General features: G+C 35.6%; 3 protein-coding genes across 5 annotated transcripts; 2 read left to right on the forward strand and 1 right to left on the reverse strand.

Moving 5' to 3' along the window:
* The first annotated feature begins 1,446 nt into the window (after nt 1-1,446).
* LOC112101083 (alpha-galactosidase 1-like) lies at nt 1,447-4,610 on the forward strand. The gene is made up of 15 exons (XM_024191023.1): nt 1,447-2,011; nt 2,099-2,157; nt 2,279-2,335; nt 2,443-2,477; nt 2,562-2,665; nt 2,753-2,828; nt 2,923-2,981; nt 3,077-3,142; nt 3,221-3,304; nt 3,386-3,450; nt 3,559-3,641; nt 3,717-3,807; nt 3,891-3,934; nt 4,043-4,183; nt 4,306-4,610. Exons 1-15 carry the CDS (start codon nt 1,821-1,823, stop codon nt 4,396-4,398), a joined length of 1,248 nt encoding a protein of 415 aa, XP_024046791.1. The 5' UTR covers nt 1,447-1,820; the 3' UTR covers nt 4,399-4,610.
* A 246-nt stretch (nt 4,611-4,856) lies between these two features.
* LOC18050598 lies at nt 4,857-7,333 on the forward strand. The gene is made up of 8 exons (XM_006448442.2): nt 4,857-5,246; nt 5,380-5,467; nt 5,683-5,768; nt 5,931-6,009; nt 6,162-6,221; nt 6,808-6,929; nt 7,023-7,094; nt 7,200-7,333. The coding sequence occupies exons 1-8, from the start codon at nt 4,888-4,890 to the stop codon at nt 7,300-7,302; spliced, it is 969 nt and encodes a 322-aa protein (XP_006448505.1). The 5' UTR covers nt 4,857-4,887; the 3' UTR covers nt 7,303-7,333.
* Nucleotides 7,334-7,947: 614 nt separating this feature from the next.
* Nucleotides 7,948-16,065, reverse strand: LOC18050599 (katanin p80 WD40 repeat-containing subunit B1 homolog). 3 transcript variants are annotated; one of them, XR_002907103.1, is made up of 20 exons: nt 15,552-16,064; nt 15,238-15,421; nt 14,976-15,106; nt 14,703-14,820; nt 14,376-14,602; nt 14,123-14,225; nt 13,262-13,332; nt 13,097-13,171; nt 12,855-12,998; nt 12,454-12,742; nt 11,764-12,282; nt 11,401-11,460; nt 11,208-11,329; nt 10,869-11,003; nt 10,060-10,134; nt 9,817-9,929; nt 8,906-9,022; nt 8,740-8,808; nt 8,431-8,650; nt 7,948-8,346 (listed from the first exon to the last, which is right to left on the reverse strand). XR_002907103.1 is itself a non-coding variant. In XM_024190584.1 (19 exons), exons 2-19 carry the CDS (start codon nt 15,263-15,265, stop codon nt 8,590-8,592), a joined length of 2,433 nt encoding a protein of 810 aa, XP_024046352.1. In that variant the 5' UTR covers nt 15,266-15,421; nt 15,552-16,065; the 3' UTR covers nt 7,948-8,589. The 3 variants fall into 3 exon arrangements, 2 of the variants coding, with proteins under 2 accessions (XP_024046352.1, XP_006448506.1); XM_024190584.1 differs by having other exon boundaries at nt 7,948-8,650; nt 11,232-11,329; nt 15,552-16,065; XM_006448443.2 differs by having other exon boundaries at nt 7,948-8,650.
* Between the last annotated feature and the right edge of the window lie 4,443 nt (nt 16,066-20,508).

The raw sequence follows: 20,508 nt of genomic DNA on the forward strand, positions 1-20,508 counted from the left end.
CCATCAAAACAATCAATAAAGAAAATTGTTAGGGGGCACAGCAAAGTCACTGACACAACACACATGAGAAATAGGGATGATAATTGTACCCACAAATATGTCTAAATTCGCCCGCCAAAACCTATCCGCTGCGGGTAATTTTATCTGTTGCGGGCGGATTTAGTATTATAAACTAAAACCAGCAAATGAATACGAGTGAGTTTAGTATTAACCTTATATTCGGTGGATACTCGCATGGATATCCATCAAACCCGCAATATTTTTTCTAAATATTTTTAATTTAATTTTAATCTAAAAATTATATAAAGAAAATAATGTAATTATTCAAATTACCAAATAATAAAAGGTTCAAAGTTATGCATGTGTGTACATGGCCCATCTCCCATTCTAAAGTCATGACCTAAAGAAAACTAAAAGGCATTTCCTCTTTGACTTAACCGCACACCCATTTGACCATCTCTCATCTCTGTCTTCATTCAATCATTCTTTTCTTCTTCAGCCTTGAGTTTGTTATACATTATAAATCTATTATATTTTTGTATGTACTATTTTTCTTTAACTTAATACATGAATTATTCCATTATTATAATTTTTTTCTCCGAATTATTATTTGAAAATATTAATCTTAATTATTATTCTAGGAATTGTGTTGGATGAGTGCTTATGGTGGTGAATGAAATGAAGATCTTCTCTTGGAGCTTATTTTAAATGATAATATAAAATGTAATTATTATTTTTAAGTACTAGTTTGTGTTTTTTAAATGGATTTGTATAATTTATACTTAAATTTAAGAATTTGTGTTAGATTAATATTAAAATTTTAATTTTTTTATTTACATTAGTTAAATATAAAATTGAGTATGTCATATAAAATTTAAGGTTATTATTATAAATTTATATATTAAATATTTATGATATTAAATGTGAAAACTCACTAAAAATCCACCGGATACCATTATAAATTTGATAATTATCAAAATCTATCATAAATTATAAGTGAATTTAATAATTTAAATTTTATACGGATTTAAGTTTGGTAATCACAAACTTGCTGCGGCGGTGCCATTAGCATCCCTAATGAGAAATATCTAATCGTAGCTTTCAATTTGGAAGTAGGTTGCTTTAAAAAGACATCTCTAGCTAGCAACGAAGGACGAAAGTAGAAGAAGCTCATGAGTCATGACATGACAGCGGCACAGGCGCTCTGGGACCACAGACCAAAGTGTTTAATATATAAAACTAGAGGGGCCAAATTATATTTCAATAAAATAGTAGGGCCCGCCATTGCAGGGACACTCGCGCACTTGTGAGCTCTGAGAGGCCACAGTTTCACTCGTCGCCACCTTTATATATTGTATGATGAATTTATCGATGCTCCGTTACTACTTTTCAGAAATAATTGTTGTTAAATTTTTTTTTTCTTCATTGTTATAATAATTGGTCGATTTTAAAAACATTAAATGTGAAAAGTTTTACAGTATCATCCGAAGGATGACGCGGGCTTACTATAAAAGACAATCTTTTGCGTTAATCATTTTGGATACTTCTGCTTAATAAAATCCCCGAAATCCCATAAAAGTATCCCTGTAAATATGGAAAAAAAGTTTTTGAACGTTAAGCTGGATTCGATGACGAGTCATCCTAAACTTATCCAAATGCAACAGCTTGTATCTTAAAATGCTGCTGTGCTTTAAAGGTATCTATAAATAGCAACCGTGATTTCTCCACTTCCCAAGTTGACTACTGCTCTCATCAATTGAGTCTCTCTTTCAAACACTTCGTTTTGATTTAGTAGTAGTGTGTGTGTGTGTGTGTGGAAGATGGGTACAAGGACTGAGGGCTTACTTGGAAAGCTGATATGCGTGCTACTATCATGTTTAATGGTGATGGCAGCTGCCTCATCGAGAGCAACAATAATGGGGAAGGTGTCAAACACCAAATTCCACCATCACAGTGAGCGGCTCAGGCGAAATTTGCTTGCAAATGGCCTTGGAAAATCCCCTCCAATGGGGTTTGTATTAACCTTTTTGTTTGTTTAATTTTCTTTCAGTATAAATTGGTTCAGTTTGGCTGATGATGTCGCTTTATTATTTTGCAGGTGGAATAGTTGGAATCACTTCTGGTGTGATATTAATGAAGATATTGTGAAAGCAGCAGGTTAAGCTAATATTCATTGTTTTTTCCTTTTTTTTTTCTATCTTGGTTCATTTTACATCAAACATGTATTAAAGCTGCAACAGTACTGGTACTGATTTGTTATTTGCTTGGTTGGTAATAGCTGATGCTTTGGTTTCAAGTGGTCTGTCCAAGCTTGGATATGAATACGTGAATATCGGTACACTGCAATCATATTTTTTTATTCAACCTTTATTCTACATCTGCTGTTTTTATCTTTATTGACGGAAATGGCTAACTGACGATTGTAACATCTTTGATTCTTAGATGATTGTTGGGGTGAACAAGTTCGCGATGAGAATGTACGATGTGTCTCTATCTGTTCTGGTTCTCTAATGTTTGAATTAGAAAATGAAGTGGTTCATAACAAATTGTGTATGTTTCAGGGCAATTTGCAAGCTAAGAATGCTACATTTCCATCCGGCATCAAAGCTCTGGCTGACTATGTTCACAGCAACGGGCTTAAGCTCGGGATATACTCAAGTGCAGGGTAACACACATATATGCTGTTGAAACTTGAGCGTTCCTTTTATCAGAGCAACTAAAGCACACAGATGAATTTCCATCTATTTTGTAGGTATTATACTTGTAGCAAACAAATGCCAGGTTCACTTGGTTACGAGGAGCAAGATGCTAAAACCTTTGCCTCATGGGTATGAATGTCTAGTTTTTATTTTCTGTTTGGAATTCAACTGTCTTAGTCGCTGCCACTGGTGAGAAAATGTTATAATTAAACTCTTTGTGCAGGGTGTCGATTATTTGAAGTATGATAACTGTTATACTGATGGCTCAAAGCCAATGGACAGGTAATTAAATAACAACTACAAAACAAAACTCTTATACTTTCCATCTTCATTTATGCATTCAGATACAAAAAAGTCACATCACCTTGCTAATGCAGATACCCTATAATGACCCGAGCTTTGATGAAGGCTGGCCGCCCAATTTATTACTCTCTATGTGAATGGTAATAATGTTTTACCTCTGCAGTCAGGTCGCCACCCAAATCTTCCTTTTGTTCATCACATTCTTTTTTCCTAAACAGGGGAGACATGCACCCAGCTTTGTGGGGTTTTCAAGTAGGAAATAGCTGGAGAACTACCGGTGACATTACCGACACATTCGAAAGGTGAACATTCACATTCAGAATCAAAATATTTTGAGGTTGGTTGACCTATCCAAGTTATTATTACCTTGTTTCTTTTGACAGTGTGATGTCCAGAGCAGATGCGAATGAAGTCTATGCTGACTATGCAAGGTCTGGTGGTTGGAATGGTTAGAATTACGAAATTATGTCAAATCTTTCACCAATGCAGAACTAAATTTAACAAAATGTTTACCTTTCATGAGACATTTTTTCTGTGTTTCATCACATTTGAAAAGATCCGGACATGCTTGAGGTTGGAAATGGAGGAATGACAAAAGATGAATATATCATACACTTTAGTTTGTGGGCAATTTCCAAGGTATGGATTGTTGTAATTGGAATCACCTGTTTCATGAATTACTGCATGTTCTGATGGCTTTGATTGGTACTAAAGGCTCCCCTTCTTCTTGGCTGTGATGTGAGAAATTTGACCAAAGATACCATGGATATTATCGGCAATAAAGAAGTCATTGCAATCAACCAAGGTAACTAGATTATATCAGTTCCTGACACTGCATAAATTAATTAGAGTTCTTAAAATGTTGAATCATATTATCACATATCGCAGATCCACTTGGTGTCCAAGCAAAGAAGGTTCGGACTGATGTTGAGGTAAAATATCCAGCTGAAAAAGCGAGCAGACTATACTTTTGAATGTTCTTGTTCATACTCCCTTATAGAATCACGAACAAACTATCATTTGTGTTTTTGCCTCAACAGATTTGGACAGCACCTCTTTCAGGCTATAGGTTTGCTGTACTTATAGTCAACCGAGATCAATGGCCTGCTAATGTCACAACACACCTGGAAGACTTTGGAATCCCCCCCAGAACATCTGTCACAGCAAGAGATCTTTGGGAGGTATTATTCACAAACGAGCCTTATGATATTCATACTTTCATTTTTTTGGTTTGCCGCATGGAATTTGATTAGCATTTGTGGTACTTCTCCTAATATATACATATACATGTTGTTTTATGCAGCATAAAACATTGGAAACGCCATTGGTGGGGAATTTATCAGCCAACTTGGATCCTCATACATGCAAGATGTACCTGTTGCAGCCGATTTCTTAAGATGTCAAGTTCATTACACAGCTTTTGTGTTGGCAAGGAGTTTTTAGGAATGCAATTGGTGTCTTTTAGTCTAGAATAATTAGTGATAATTGGAAGATATTTATGATGTAATTGGTCTCCTGGTTTGATAGTTAGTGAGACTCTGATTAATAATCGACTTTGTAACTTTTTGGTGGAAATGAAATTTTATGGCAATTTGGAAGAAGCAAGGTCTCCGCTTTATGTTCAGATATACTGTTTCTGTCATTCTGCTTGCTTCACAATCTTTATGTAACGAACATGATTGAATTTGATTAGAGCTAAAAAGTGAGAAAACTTTAATTTTACCCAAAAGGGTGACTGGGTGAGGGACCTTTTGGACCCAATGGAAAAAATATATTCTTATTTGAGAAATCAATAAAAATACAAGGACCGCAGACTGCGAAAAGTTATAAATACCGAAAAGTGTAGAGAGATTAGCAGCATTGGTTTCCATATTTGAAGGGAAACATGAACTCAGTGAGAGTGTGGGGATTTAGTAACGAAACCCATCACCTTCAACTTCTCAATCAATTATCAAATCCAGCATTTCAATTTGGGGCTTCTAATTCACTGACAGTCTTTCCCAATAGCAAAAGTGAGTGCTTCTCAGTTATAAAGACAGCGAAGAAGGGGCCTCGGCTTCAGCCAATCCATGCTGCTGCTAGTGAAGATGGTGGCAGAAGCAGTAGCGGTAGAAATGAAAGAAACGAAGTCGTGGGTGCTAAGGGTTCAGGAACGTCGGCGAGAGGGAGGAGGCTGCTGAAGGTTCGGGAAGAGAAGAGGAGGCGAGAACACGATAGGCTTCACAATTATCCTTCATGGGCTAAGTTAGTTACTTTTTTTTTTTTTCTTTTCTGGAGAGAGTTAGTTACTCTTTTTAAATGTTTGTCTTCTATGTGTTTGAATTACTACCTCAGGGAATGCCACCTTTTGTCTAACTATTTATATATTATGCTGCAGGGTCCTTGAAGATGCCTGCAAAGATGATGAGGAGCTCCGAGCAGTTCTTGGCGACAGCATTGGCAACCCTGAACTTATGAGAAAACGAGTCAGTACTTAAGTATATGTTTATTTGTTTATGATTTTAGATTTTTTTCCTCCTATTATATGTCTATCGAAATGCAGCCGAGTAGGCAATAAGCTGTCAATGATTTTGCCCGGATAAAATTTTGGTGTCCATTATGTTGATTTTGTGTCCACCGGCTCCTATGCATAATGTATTTGTGAGGTGAAATTGTAATGTATTTGGCAAACATGCTGCAGGTTGAAGAACGAGTTAGAAAGAAGGGTAGAAACTTCAATAAGTCAAAAACTGGCTCTGTCCTTGCATTCAAAGTCAGCTTTAGAGAGTAATATACCTCCTACTTTACTTGAAGTTTCCTGCCAAGGGTTTAATAAACTTACTCATCAGCTGGTTTAATTTGTTAACAAGTTTTTTGGTGTTCTTGTATGTACTATTAGTTGATATACCTTACCTTTCATAATATTGATTTTCTACTTTAACTGCACAGCTTTAACCCCCTGGATTCTTACATATGGTTTGAACTATATGGATCACCATCTGATCGGGACGTTGATCTTATTGGTAGTGTAAGTGTTTCATAGAAGATTCTCCTTTTAGTTTGTCATGGTGACAATGGATTCTCCTTTGATGTCAGGAATGCTCTCTGTTTAGTTACTACATTTGCTGCTTGTACCTTTTATTTGTTCTTTATCTATTTTTGTGGATCATGATATTACAGGTTATCCAGTCATGGTATGTTATGGGGCGATTGGGAGCCTTTAATTCTTCTAATCTGCAGGTTTGCTCCTATTTCTCTGTGTCTTATTTTCTTAACTATTGAGTGGTCATTGCACTTTTGGATAATCCACTCCTCGAATATTGGCTAGGTATTTTAAGAAAAAGGAATATTTCACACACTTCCTTGTTTGGGAGGAAATTATGGGTTATCTACTTGTACTTATTACTGCAAGGAGGAAATTTTTTACATGCATTCGATTTTTTTAGGCAAGTCGTTTGGTAAAATATCCTCATAATTGAAATATACGACCAATTATGCCTTCTCTTCATTATTGATCCTAGAAAGGTTCATGTTTTATAGAAATATCCTACGCAGCATAATAAAAACTTTGGCCGAAAAAATATGAAACGTAAAGAAAAGTAAAAAGAGAAAATGATAAAAGAATATTGATCGGTCTTTATGGTTGATTATTAAATACTTCGAGCATATGTAATGTGTAACAAACGAAAGATTTTCATGTGGTATTATTCTTGACAAAGAGATGACTTAATTTGAGATTGAAAATTCTTTTCCCTTAATGTTAGCTGATTTATTTTAATTTATGCTGAGCAAGAAAATTGATATCATGTTTGACTGTTTGTGACAGTTGGCAAACTCATCAATAGAGTACGATCCCCTATATGACGCAGAAAAGGGCTTTTCAGTTATGCCATCTTCGTTTCATGATATCAGTGATGTTGAGTTCCAAGATAATTGGGGCCGTGTTTGGTACGAGTTCAAGAACTCAAAACTGCATATTTGCTTTTGCATTCTATTCAATTGGAGAAGTCTGATTTCTGAAGTATACATATCCTTTTACAGGGTCGATCTGGGCACATCGGATTTTTTTGCTGTTGATGTCCTCCTCAACTGCTTGACAGTACTGAGTTCAGAGTAAGCCTTATGGATATGATGTTACCATTATATTATATCTATGTGCCATGGATAGATATTTGTACTTAACAGCTGGTTTTTCCTTTTTGTTCATCCAAATCGCAGATATTTAGGCATTCAACAGATAGTATTTGGTGGGCGTCGCATGGGTGATTGGGAAGAAGGCATGACAAGCCCCGAGTTTGGATACAAGTATTTCAAGATCTAAAATAAAGAGCTGGGCTCTTCTGTAACATGCTGCCTGCCATGTATATATTTTCCTAATTTATTGTATTTCATTTACCATTTCATAATAATCTGTCTTTTTAGATTTAGTAATTTCACGTGTTTGGTATTCCACTTTCTATATGCGCATCCTATAGATGCCAAAAAAAATATATTTAGAGAATCAATTATTAAAAAAATGAGAATTTTCAAGATAAAATGCAAATAACAGCTCAGTTGGTTGGCCTTTTGCAATGGAAGCAAAACAGTCAAGGGTTCCAGCAACACATTTAATTTAAGAATAGGGAAGAATTGAGGGGCAAGATAACAGTGGTTGGGGGGCAAGAAAGGAAGAGAAAAGGGAAAATGCCTTTTGATACCAGTGTTAGGATCCTCTAGAATCTGGAATTCAATGTTAAGATCAAACATCCAAGAGCGAAAAGGGTATAATAAAACAATGACCAACACTAAGTTATTCAACTGGGTTTAAGAGCACCGTGTTTATTACAACTGTTGTGTACTTTAAAACAGGTGATCTACTTGACATTAAAGATATTAAAGTTGCGCGACCCCAATTTTTTTAATCTGTTGTAAGTTGGAAATTGATTGTTAGAAGTAGACAATGTGTAACTCTTTCAATTGTAGAGCCCTTATAATAGTTAAAATATAACTCCATTATCCAAGCACCATAATATCCATGTTCAGGGCATACAATAGCTTTGGAGGAAGATGATCATCAACGCATTTGCCCCAAACCGGCATGGCATACAATGTGTTATAGCATTAGCTTTTTCTGTCAGTCACTACCCAGCCATAGTGTGATTACTGATTATATACTACTACATAGTCTCTGAACATCATTAAGCTCAGCAGAGCTCAGCTTTGCTCTATTTCAGGACTCAACAAATTTGTATATGCATGATAAAAACAATAATTAGCTCAATACACACCAAAAGTTACACGTGATGAGCTGCACATGGGGTTAGAATGCAATGAAGTGGGTAAACTCTTCTTTGCCAAGCATGTACTGAGTTGACAGTTGCCAAAACTGCACAGCAACCAGCAGCAGCTTCTATTAGCCTTTGGTTCCAGTTAACTTATAGAATCAAGTAATTGTTAATGCCTCTATTACCATGTACATGGAGGACCGAGGCCATACAAAGACATTAAGCTACTGGCTCTTGTATGTAGATAGTTCAGTACTTGCACACTTTCTATCAAAGCAACGTATGACTTCAATCCATGCAAGGGCAAAAAAAACTCGTTTCTACTCGGTATGAGTCATCACTCATCAGACATCCTGAAGCGCTAAATTCAATTCTTGAGCGGATTTCGCAACGGAACCACCTCTTCTACAGGAAAAAATGGAGACTTAAAAAATTAAAAAGAAAAGAGGGACAAATAAAGAGCAGTTATTCAAGCTAAATTAATTGTTACCAACCTCATAAGAGTAGGCAAGCAGCATTTGACTTTTTCCAGCTCTATAAAGCAGCGATTGCAACGTTCGATTCTAGAGTACCAAGCAACCGTATCATCTCAGTTAAATCAATGTTATCCTATATATCAGTAAAGCTAAGACATTAACGATGAGATAAATATGGACAAACCTTTGTTCTGCCTCAATATCAACACCAACAGAAGTTGATGCTGATATTGCTGAGTAAATCATCAAACCAAATGTTCTGACAAGCTTTAGCAGAATGTCCAAGGAGATGCTTAAATGCCTGAATAGGAGCAAACAAGCAATAAGCTGGCACCTCAATCACAAAATTGTGGATGCAAAACAATATAAGAATGATTGTAGTTTATTTTGAAATTTGGTAATGACAAGATATAGAACACACACCCTAAATTATGATTCAGATTAAATATACTTGTACTTGAGCTGTTTCGTAGCTTTTAGAACTTAGATATTAATGGTTGGACTGCTGCCTATAAACTTAACTATTAGATAGAGGGATTAAATTAGTAAGATGACAGAGCCAAAAGAACCAGATGGTCTTGTGCCAGAATCTCCTACTGTACCAACTGAATTATGATTTGGACCGTTGCCTATAAGCTTGATTATTAGATTTGAGGGATTATTCAGCAAGATATCAGAGCCAAAATAACCAAATGTCTGTGGTCGTGATTAGTTGATCCACATGCCTAGCATGTCACGTCAGGTGTATTAAAGCTTAAGAAATAACAAGTTTAATTTGTTGGGTTGAGTGATGATTCGAGAACTATCATTTCTTTGTCAATCCTTAGGACCTTCTTCCTTCACTTCCTTGAGTATTTCTAGTCAAACTCCCAAATATCCAATTTCCCTTCGTCTATACAAGAAAGTTTTAAGTTTATCGAAAAATGATCCTTAAATGTAGCAAAGGGCTCAAGGAAGAAATGATCAAAGATGCACCACGTGGAAACCAAAATGGCTTGGCATTAAAAAATAAAATAAAGAAGAAAAAGAGAGAGAAAACATGCACGCTCCCAAGTGCAGAATCTCCTATTATGATAAATATCACAATCTCCTTACCTATCCATGTCACTTTCAAGAAGGCCTGTCAGAAGAGGGAGGAGACAAGAGCAAATATCCAATGTGACAATTTCAATTTTCTCTGTGACAATGCTCATTACATCAGCAAGGACCTGCAGTTTACAGCATACGAAAAAACAAATGACAGAGGCCCCTCGAATTTGAATTTAGAAACATTACTTTATTTTCAACTGTAATATATTTAAAGATGGAGAAATATATTATTGAACACCAAGCTCTTACAGTGTGATCAGCCATCTTTTGCATAGCACTAATGGCACCCTTAACATCATTCCTTTCCCAATATCTGTAGACTGCCTGCAAAATATTATGCAAGGATCAGCTGTATTTTGATATTAACAATAGGATATAACAAATTCAAAAGATGGTGGAACAAGCTAAAAGAAGACGACATGCCGCCTTTTCTTGTACCTTAAACATTAAGCAAACCACAAATCATTGATCAAGAAAATTTTCACACGAGCAAGAACTTCAACAGCCCAGTTAAGCAGGAAGAAGTAAAATATTGAATATTTGAGGTAAAAGCGTATAGGTAATTTGATATTCAAGAAAAATAAAATAAAGCATGCAAAAGTTTGCCCTAAAAGAATTCTATAGCAGAAATTCAGATAGAACTTAATTGATTTGGATAACTAAAAATTTTCCATGGACAAAGCAAGATGTCAAATAGGTATGATGCATGTAGATTTTTCAAATTGGGATGAAAAAATGAAAAAGAATAGTATGCAACTCTTAACAAAGTACTTTGAATGAAACACCATCACATAAAAATACGAGACTACAGAAACTAAATAGAGTTCATAAAAATTAGAAGGATCTAAAATAGCCAGGTATTTGTCAACAATACGTCATTCAAAAAATTTTTGTCGAATGACACCCATGCAGGATACATCAGAATCTCACAAAGATTTAACCATTATCTCAAGGAATTCAAAGCTTCTCATCAGAGTAATACTTTTTTAATCATCGATGCCTTGAGTGAACCACAGAGTTTCAGGTAATCTATAAGTCTTAACTATATTTAAAATTACCTGTAACTTAGCTAAACGAGACTGCATAGAGCTCACAAACTGACCGTGCTGTTCCATCACATCTGCAGTAGCATCCTCATCACTAACAGAAGCTGTCTCTTTTTCAGCAGATGAAGAATTTCCCCTTTGTTTAAACTTCACAAAATTAAGAGATAAAAATCACAAATTAACACATAAACAAGGAATTTAAAAGTTCACTTTCCTCTGAAAAAAATAACTATTTGCATAAGGGAAATAGTTTAGGTGGTGTGCTCTTCAGAATACTGTAACTCAAATTTGAAAAAGATTTAACGGAAATATATTTAATAAATAAGTACAGAACTTAAATTGCATTCATACCACATTAAAAGGGGGCATGCTTACAGTAGAAACTGTCCCAGAAGAAATGCTGGAAGTAGGTCCATCATAATTCGGAGAACTTCCTCTTTTCTCCCAATTTATAACAAGTGAACGCATTCTTCCTAATTGAAAATTGAGCTAGGCATCAACGGACTGCTTACCAATATGAAGAATGAACTAGGAAGAGTTATACCTCTTTTTTGGCTTTCCATAGCATATCCATCTCTGTTTGATTTGTGCCCCAGACTATCATCTGGAATAAACAATTGTCGTTTGATAATCAGGAGTTCAACATTTCATTCCAAATATAAATGTATTAAAATGATATAAATACGTACATGCTATCAAAGAAAGGTTACCAATCATCAAACATCTAAAATATGAACTACAAACTATAAACCAAGCAGAAGAAAAAATGGCAAAAAATATTGGGTAAAAATTGCACTTATTTTATAGCCTCAAGCGTGAACAGAAACTATGAGCTTGGGTAGTTAAATGGGAAAGGAAAACAGTACAAGTAGTTTAAAAGTATACTTGTACTGTTTAAAATACATACATCTTTCATCCTCGTAGCTGGCAGGCGATTCTGACATTGACATTGTTCCACTCTTACCAGATACTGTAAAAATATCCTCCTTAGAGTTCCTTTCCGTGACAGAAACTCCCTGGATGGAGCCTTTAACTGCAGCAAAGGTATTCCTATCTGCAACACAGCTCACTTCAGTAGCCTTAGAGCCTATGTTTTCACAGAGAACAGAGACAGTTGGCTGGTCAACCTCATCTCCACTGTTCTGGAACTTTCGAGAATCAGTTGCCTTTGACTGCAATGAAAATGGCATTGTTCTGCCAATAACATCAATGTCTTTTCTGGACTCCACTGCCTGCTCAAATCTTGTATTTGTTCTAGGGACAATTACTGGAACAATATCTGACTTGTTCAGTATCGGAACATTGGATGCTGTGTTAACTCTAGTAGAAGTCCGCTTTGAGACAACTGCAGTTGAATTGACCACACTCGTCTTTGAACCCATGTTTAAATTGACCCTTTGTGGAGTACCAGGTACACTTCCTGCGGCTTCAATCACCACAGAGAACCAAGAATGAGATATGTTTCTCACATTAAGGACTTATGCATAAAGTTTAAGCAAATACTGTAATCGAGGTGAAAATAAGAAAAAGAATGAAAGAAAATTAAAAGACAAAAAATCTAAAATCATCATAAACTAAAAAAAAAAAAATAACATACATGACAGAACTTTTGACTCCTTAGCAGGTTCTGAATTTTGAGAAACTGACAATCTTCCAAGAGTTTTTGTTTCCTTCAACAAAGGATCTGAATTTTGTGAAACTGACAATCTCCCAAGAGACTTTGTTTCCTTCACCAAAGGATCTGAATTTTGTGAAACAGATAACTTTCCCAGACTAGCCTTTGCAGAGTTCTCATTCAAGACTGATAAATTCCCACTTGCACTAGACTTAGATTCTGAATGCCCATTTACTCGGGTGACGGCACCAATTGTATATGGCTCTATCCGCTGAACATCAGTTGCATATTAGAAGCAAAAAATCAGCATGATAATACAATCTATTTAATTAGAGCAGAAAACAAGCAAAAGAATATGCAAATAAAGCCCAATGAGCAAATACCGAGATATCAACAACCCACACTCCCACACAACTTTGATTATATGAGCAGCCAAGGAGCTTCCCCTCGTGAACATTAAGATCCGACAATCTAGACCATCCCACATCCACTGCATCATGGCATCTTATTGGTTCCCACGAGAAAACCTGTATTAATGAAAAAAAGAAACTAGTGTTAAAAAAAAGAAAAAGAATTACATTAACATATGATATGCTAAGAAGATACAACTACAAAAGAGAACTACCTTTAAACTTTCATGCAATCCACAAAGTAGGGTCCTTCCATCAGGATTAAAGGTCAAACAACGCACTCCACTAGTCTGCAGAAAAAAAGAACTCACAAATTTTCACCTTCACCAATATGGAAGCTACTTCTGTAACAGCAATAATACCATCAGACATAAGATTACCTCAGGCCCAGCTGAACCGATTAGCTCAAAGGTCTCAAGGTCCCAAAATTTAACGGTCCTATCAGCTGAACCTGAAAAATGAAAATATCCAGACATAAACAATGAAAAAATACAAACAATGGCAGCTATTTTAATTAACAGGATCGAACTACGATTAAGGAATTGCACTGAAACAACAAAAAATGATAGCAGGACTACTATTTTAGTCTTGCAATACAGCGGCAGAAGAGAGAACTAAAAAATTGAGTGAGAAAAGTAGTTTATCAGGAAAGAATTGAGTGAGGGCTTCCAAAATTTTAAAAAGATGAAGATGAGAAAGCAAGCATAACAAATGGCTGCCTCTCCAACCCAAACAAACCTGCCCCGACAACCCCTCCTCCCCCAACAAAACACCACAACAACAAAGGTTGGTTGGAACTTCCATAAGAAACATAGCAGTACTGGCTAAAACAAAGATTATCTCAAGCTCTTCAAAATATTAAAACTTGTTGCTAAAGGTTTTGCTAGGAACTAGTTAACTAAAGTGTAATCTAAATTTAGAAGACCCGGCCTTCTATATACATCAAGCAGTCTTTTAGCAACAATGTCATGCCATTAGAAGTTACGTACTTTACAACATACACCCCTTTTTGTATTCATATTTTAATCAGTTTCAATACTTCTTTAGAGGCAGTGCAGGATGAGAAGAGGAGAGCTACAACAAACATATAACCAAACAAGGACTGCATATTTGTCTCAGTAATAGTTATAACTATTATAGTAACAAAGAATAAACAGGGTAGTTACTGAATTATAGAATGAATCAAATTCACAGCAACATATTTCCAATCCGAAGTAAATTTAACAGAAAGTAAAGCTGACCTGTTGCCAGCAGAAACTCGTGGGGATGAAAATCTATGCACTGAATCTGGCCTTCATGACACTTGAAGTCATGCAACAGCTTTCCAGCAGTCAGATCCCACAGCTATTGAGATAGTTACTTATTAGATTCAACAACAAAAATTTACGAGACCAACATCTCCATCAAGTATCTTTCTAGGAATATAATTGTTCACATGATATGTACTACATTATTACCACAAACAACATGAACTAACAGGAAAGCAATTCGAACCTTTACAGTGTTGTCCTCTCCTCCTGATACAACCCATCGACCGTCCGGAGTAAATCTGATGGCATTGACTCCTCGAGTATGACCTTTGTAGGTGTGGATACATCCCTTCTTCCTAATATCCCATATCTTAAGGTTTGTGTCAAGAGAGCCAGATGCAAAGAACTCCCCAAAAGGATGGAAGTCCACAGATATGCAGTTGGATCGATGACCAGTAAGTGTGCGAACAACTACACAAAGAATCACAATGCCACGGCAGATGTAAAATCAAGAAGGAAATGATATGTTTTATGAGGTTGGAAAGCATGTTTATGAAATTAAGAAGCTTACTTTTTGCCTCTTCTAAATCCCAAAGCTTAATTGTACCACTTGCCGCTCCAGCAGCTACTAATACTTCAGAAGAATCAAAGCTTACAGAGTCGATTCCACTTGTATGTCCAGACAGACTCTGTAAAGAAAAAGATAATTTGTCTAAAACAAGGGGCACCCACTGTTGTATTTGTATTCCTTATCTAGAATTGGATATGTTCGCTACTATGCAAATGATTTTTTTCCTTCTAAAAAAAAAAAAGAAAAAGAAAAAACGAAAGATGAAGAACTGACCAGAATGGCGTTGGGTTTACCAATGGCCCAGAGATTAACCTTGTGATCTTCACCTCCAGTGACCAGAACCCTGGATGATTTCCTTCCAATCTTGAGGCAATTAACGGTAGAAGAATGTGCTACAAATTCCTCTAAGTTAACGCTAATCAAGGCCAACAACTAGTTTTTGAAAAAAAAAAAAGGCAAAAATGAACAATGTATACTCCAAAGTAAAGATTAAGATGCAAGAGATCTGGGAATATTAAACCCTAAAAAAGGATACGTAGCTTGTAAGCACGTTTGGTAGTCATTTAAATGGAACAGCAAACAAAACCCTAGCAGTTCTCCTGACATTCAATTGATAAGTCCAAATCTGCAAAACAAGAAGACCCTTCTCTTCTTCTATAATAAACAGCAGATCTCACGCATATCCCCTCCCATTCGTAACTTCATTTTCCTGTTCATGGCTGAAAATGAAAATAATAAAATAATAAATTGAAAACTACGAGATCAGAACTCAAAAATAATAATAATAACAACAAAAATATAAAATTTCATGAAAAGGAAAGAAGAGAGTGAATGACACACACGGTTTACCTTCAAGTTAATAATGGGAAAATTGCTTCAGTTGAGACTTTCTTTCTTTTTTTCTATTTTTATTTGGTTTCTTATACTAGTTGCAAACATAAAATGTTAAGAACTCAAGTACGAGTACGAGTACGAAATAGAGTAGGAATATGCCAAAAGCGTTCAAAAAAATAGACCCAAGAAGCAATTGTGTTATCTATGTAAGAATGAGCGGTTGTTTAATCTCGCCTCCTCCCTGTTCGCGGAAATGCCCAAATGCAAACGGGTAGCTTAGTTTAGTTTAGTTTCAGAGAGATGGAAAAAAAAAAAAAAAAAAAGAGGGGTCAGTGACAGAGAGAGAAAGAAGAAAGAAGGGACGGCTTTTGTAATTTTGAAATTATAATTAATGGACAAGAGAATAAAAATGCTTGGGTCCTGTTGTTGCTGCTACATATGTTCAAATTAATCGCCTGAGCTCAGAGTTGGGGGGAATTTTATACCGAGTAAAAAGACAAATAATTTGAAGGCAAGGCAGCTATCAGAAAGGGTAAAATTAATATTAATTAACAATTAATTGATTATGGATTACGACTGATGGGCGTGGCGTGGCGTAGCTTGGCCCTGAAAATTACCTACCGTCTCGTTTGAAATTTGACGGTTGGACCAAACCCCACAAGGCCCATGGCCGTGGGTCACCCACCCTCCCTCTCCCTCCCTCCTTCCTCCTTCCTGTAACCAAAAATCAAAATTGAAAAGACTAATCAACCGTACCCCACCATTAACTTCCCTTTCTTTACCTTTTCTCTTTAATTTCATTATTATGTGCATTTATTTATCCTTTGTGTGGTTACTTTTTTTTTTTTTTTTAACTTAAGAAAGCTTAGTCGTGATGTGGTGTATATTTTACTACTTTGTTTTTCTTGATTCATTGCTGTTGGGTGCCCACTTTCTTAATTATAATCAACTTAAGAAAGCTTACTCGTGGTGTGGTGTATATTTTACTACTTTGTTTTTCTTGATTCATTGCTGCGGGGTGCCCACTTTCTTAATTATAATCACAAACTCAACAACCACAAAACACCGCCTAGCTTTGCACTTGTCTGTGCTTCTTTTATTCATGTCAAAATCACAATGCTTTGTTTATAGCAACGTGTTAATGAATTTCTTTTATCCTACTTCTAACATTAACTCAATTGCCACCGATGAACCTTTGGCCTAGCGATAAACTTCTATTCACACAGTTAAGAATGATTGTGAGAGTAGGGGTTCGAATTCTCATAAACTGAAAATTCTCTTTATTAAATATTATGTATGATTGTGTGGAGTTTATTTGTAAGTATTTTTCTCTTATAAAATACGAGTGGAGTATAGACATCCCTCATTTATGAGGGTTACTTGTCTGGACATATACTTTATAGATTTAATGTAACAATATAAATCTCAATTAATCTCAATTATGTATATCTGATTATAAATATCAGTGTAACATTTGTTGTCATAATAATTGTAAATATATATATATATATATAATATAATATAATAATATGATGTGTAATCAGTATTTCAAAAAAATAAAAAACATTAACTCAATTATGGAAAAATTGGACGAGAATCCAAAACATGATGTTAAACGTAGAAGTAAACATGGCTCGTTCTAAATTAAAACATTGGAAATGCACCATCATAATTGAAATCCAGATACCTGTGGATCAAAACATATTAGGAAATATTTCATAAATAAGCATAATGTAATATAATTTTTTTTTAAAAAAGCCGAAAGGCTTAAATAACATCACGGATATGAAAAAGGTTAATCAATTAATACGCAGAGTCACATTGGACCAGGGATAGGACACATATATCATGCATCTGGTTTAATATTTATTCTTCAAGGCTGGCATGGCATGACTCGCGTGATTATGAATCATACATTTCTTCAAATACAGCTCAATGTATCATGAATTCATCGGTCCTTTTGCAGCCAAAGCCTCACCTCTGCATGCAAATCTTCCCTCTCGGTTCCCTCTTCTAAACTCAATAACTTTTAGACTCTTAAGAGAATCAAATATAGGATCAACACTTATTCTGTTGTTCTCAAATGAAAAAATTTCGAATAGATGATCTAGGCCGAATCCTTTGACCCTAAGTTAACAGAGGAAATCTTGCAATTCTCGATGAGATCCAAACCCAAAGACGTAAAAGAAAAAAAATCAAAATTTCGCCTTCCGTCCAATTTGGAAGCAATAGAAACAAGCAAACACATCCTTGTACTCTTGCGGTTGAATTGATCAATTAAATAATCCATCTTTACAGTCTTTACCACATAAATCAACAGCCAAGCACTGGTCAAAATCTCATAAAATCATATACAAATTGCGTCGGCACATGAGAACTTTAAAATAAAAGTTCCAGGCGCAAAGATCTTTCCAATCATAACATTTCTTAAACCAAGTAATGTGGAACATACTCCTCGTTCTTCCATCAACCAGTTTTCCTATTGTTTCTCACATATCCGTCTCAAAACAAGTTTCAGTTCCCTTAAATATATAATTCGACTACCATAGATTTGCTATCTAAGCTAAAACATAAGAGCTGCTTAGGAGAAGTTCTAATTAAATGTCTCCTAATGACACGAAGGCCTGCATACTCAAATCATAATCTACAACATCATCCGTGGTAATTCTCTTTTTACATCCATGTCTGCCACTACTGAGCCTTTCTACGTCAACTACAAGTGGTAATGAGCAGATTCCTAGTACAGTCTCTTAGGGTTCATATTTTTTCTTTTTTCAACAAGAAACTATAAATATATTAATTATGAAGAATCATTACGAGTGGACCCGCTGTCCACTGAGAAACCAAAATAATGAAAACTTCTCTGTGTTATACAAAAAATGCCAATCACTCATCTACAATACTAGACCAACAAGAACACTTATCTCAAAATACTCTCTCAGCTTAGATAAATGAAGGAAAAAGACGAATCTTGAAACTCCTTAGCAACTGAAGCCCAAAACAAAGCTAGAAGACAGACCCACAATTCTTCAATATTATCTGTATTTTTCCCTTGAAAAATAAGAAGATTTCTTTCCTGCCATATTACCAGAAACAGAGCTGCCACAGCACAGATCCACAGAGTTTTGATCTTTTTTCCTTTACCAAAACATTGGAATTCTCCACAAGAATAGAGTGACAAAAATCCAGAACGACCAACAAAATGTTAGCCTCTATGCACAACCTATTCCACAACTTTGAGGCCACAAAACAATGAAGAAAAAGATGATTGGAAGTTTCTGCACTTGTTTTGCACATCACACACCAAGACGGAGATAGACACATATTAGGAAACTTTCAATCACTTCCCCAGAGTTTAATTTTCCTTCAGTCAATGCCCACAAAAAAGACTTTCAATTTTTAAATTGATCCAGGAAGGAAAAACAAGTGAGGAAAGGTGATCATCATTAACCATTTCTATGTGAACCTTAAAGCACAAAAAGAATGTCTGCACTCCACTCCATACCATCACCAGTAGAACTACCATCTTAGATGGCTTCAAACTATTTAAGAAACCAGATTTCACAAAAGTCATATGAGCTGCCGCTTAAAAACCGAATATGGTTCGACTTTTCAAGCTTTTAAGAGGGTAATGCATTTCGAGCTTCAACTAATGGATTAAGCCACAAAAAAAAAAAAAAAAAAATCGAGAGGCAGGTAATGCATTGCCAAAACTGGGCAAAGACCAAATGGTCATTGCAGTCTTCTAAGACTTCAAATTAGCTTCCTCAAAATTATTATCTTGGCAGTATAAGATTACCTGTTTCATTGCCAAAGCAAGCTCATATAGGTGTGCTATTTATACTTGGTAACTTCAGTTCTGTCTTCTAAAACTAATGTAAATAACAATCATTGCCTGGCTTCATACGTATAAATCATGCAGAAGAAAGAATTGACATTTGTCCACAACTAGGACCAACTGAATAATGGCAAGGGATACTCGTTTGCCTTTTAATCATGTCAACTCCAGATACAAAACTCACAATGATAGCAGTTACGAGGACAGGGTAGTATTAGGCGTAAATGATTCTTGCCTCACTTCAAGAATCAAGACATAATTCAGCTGCTACGTAACACCACATAACACCGGAAAACCCCTTCGGCAATACAGTTAATTTTCAAATATGCAAAAAACATGGATAATATTCAGATATATCTTAACAAATTATTGACTCAGAAATCATATATGCCAACAGCGAATTGAAGGAATATGCATCGCAGCTGGTAGATAACTTCCCTCTCATGTAAGTACAAGGTATTCATAGACCTCCTAACAAGGAAGAACCCTCATAGTATGAGCAGTTGCGTGAACTCCATCAGAGATTATGATGAGTACACAATCCTCTCAAAAATAAAGAGAATGCATACTACAACTTATAAACTATTCAATTGAAAGATGTTAATTCAAGCAAAAGTTTTCATGGGAAAATAAATAAATAAATAAAATTTAAAAAGATGCAAGCATGAAAGCTTGTTTTCTCCTAAGGATTTTTCTCAGTCCTTTGGGATAAACCTTTCCTTTTGTTATGTTGCTAGCTTTGAGGATACATTTAGTTCCCGCAGTTGAGTTACCAACTGCGAGAACTAAAGATAGACGCGTGCAAAAGATATCTCTGAGTCCTTAGAAAGTGGAAAACATCGGTTTTGACAAAATAACTGATCTTAGCCATCCTTAGGAACACTAAAATGGCCTCTCTGGTGGGATCCAAGAGACAGCCAAACAAAATCACCATATATACGCGCCTGGGGAGAGAACAGAATAGATGACTAATCCCATAAAGCTTCCATTTTTATCCCTTCTTAAATTTGTTGCATTTCAAATACACATAACATATCAACCCAACTTTTAAGCTTCAAGAAGGCATGAATTCCCTATTTTCGTCTGCCAAAACCTCCAAATAGACTTCTAACAAGATGTCCAGTTCAAGGGGGG

Source organism: Citrus clementina, unplaced genomic scaffold, assembly GCF_000493195.1.
Source record: "Citrus clementina cultivar Clemenules unplaced genomic scaffold, Citrus_clementina_v1.0 scaffold_2, whole genome shotgun sequence".
NCBI classification, from domain to species: domain Eukaryota; kingdom Viridiplantae; phylum Streptophyta; class Magnoliopsida; order Sapindales; family Rutaceae; genus Citrus; species Citrus x clementina.

Coding starts and splice junctions, on each gene's coding strand:
- LOC112101083 (XM_024191023.1), top strand. CDS start 1,821: ATGGGTACAAGGACTGAGGGCTTACTTGGAAAGCTGATATGCGTGCTA. Junction 2,012..2,098: donor GGAAAATCCCCTCCAATGGG/GTTTGTATTAAC, acceptor ATTATTTTGCAG/GTGGAATAGTTGGAATCACT. Junction 2,982..3,076: donor GGCTCAAAGCCAATGGACAG/GTAATTAAATAA, acceptor TTGCTAATGCAG/ATACCCTATAATGACCCGAG.
- LOC18050599 (XM_006448443.2), bottom strand. CDS start 15,265: ATGACTACCAAACGTGCTTACAAGCTAC. Junction 12,283..12,453: donor GGAGTCAAAAGTTCTGTCAT/GTATGTTATTTT, acceptor TGGTGATTGAAG/CCGCAGGAAGTGTACCTGGT. Junction 8,809..8,905: donor GATATTGAGGCAGAACAAAG/GTTTGTCCATAT, acceptor TTGGTACTCTAG/AATCGAACGTTGCAATCGCT.
- LOC18050598 (XM_006448442.2), top strand. CDS start 4,888: ATGAACTCAGTGAGAGTGTGGGGATTTAGTAACGAAACCCATCACCTT. Junction 5,247..5,379: donor AATTATCCTTCATGGGCTAA/GTTAGTTACTTT, acceptor ATTATGCTGCAG/GGTCCTTGAAGATGCCTGCA. Junction 5,769..5,930: donor TTCAAAGTCAGCTTTAGAGA/GTAATATACCTC, acceptor TTAACTGCACAG/CTTTAACCCCCTGGATTCTT.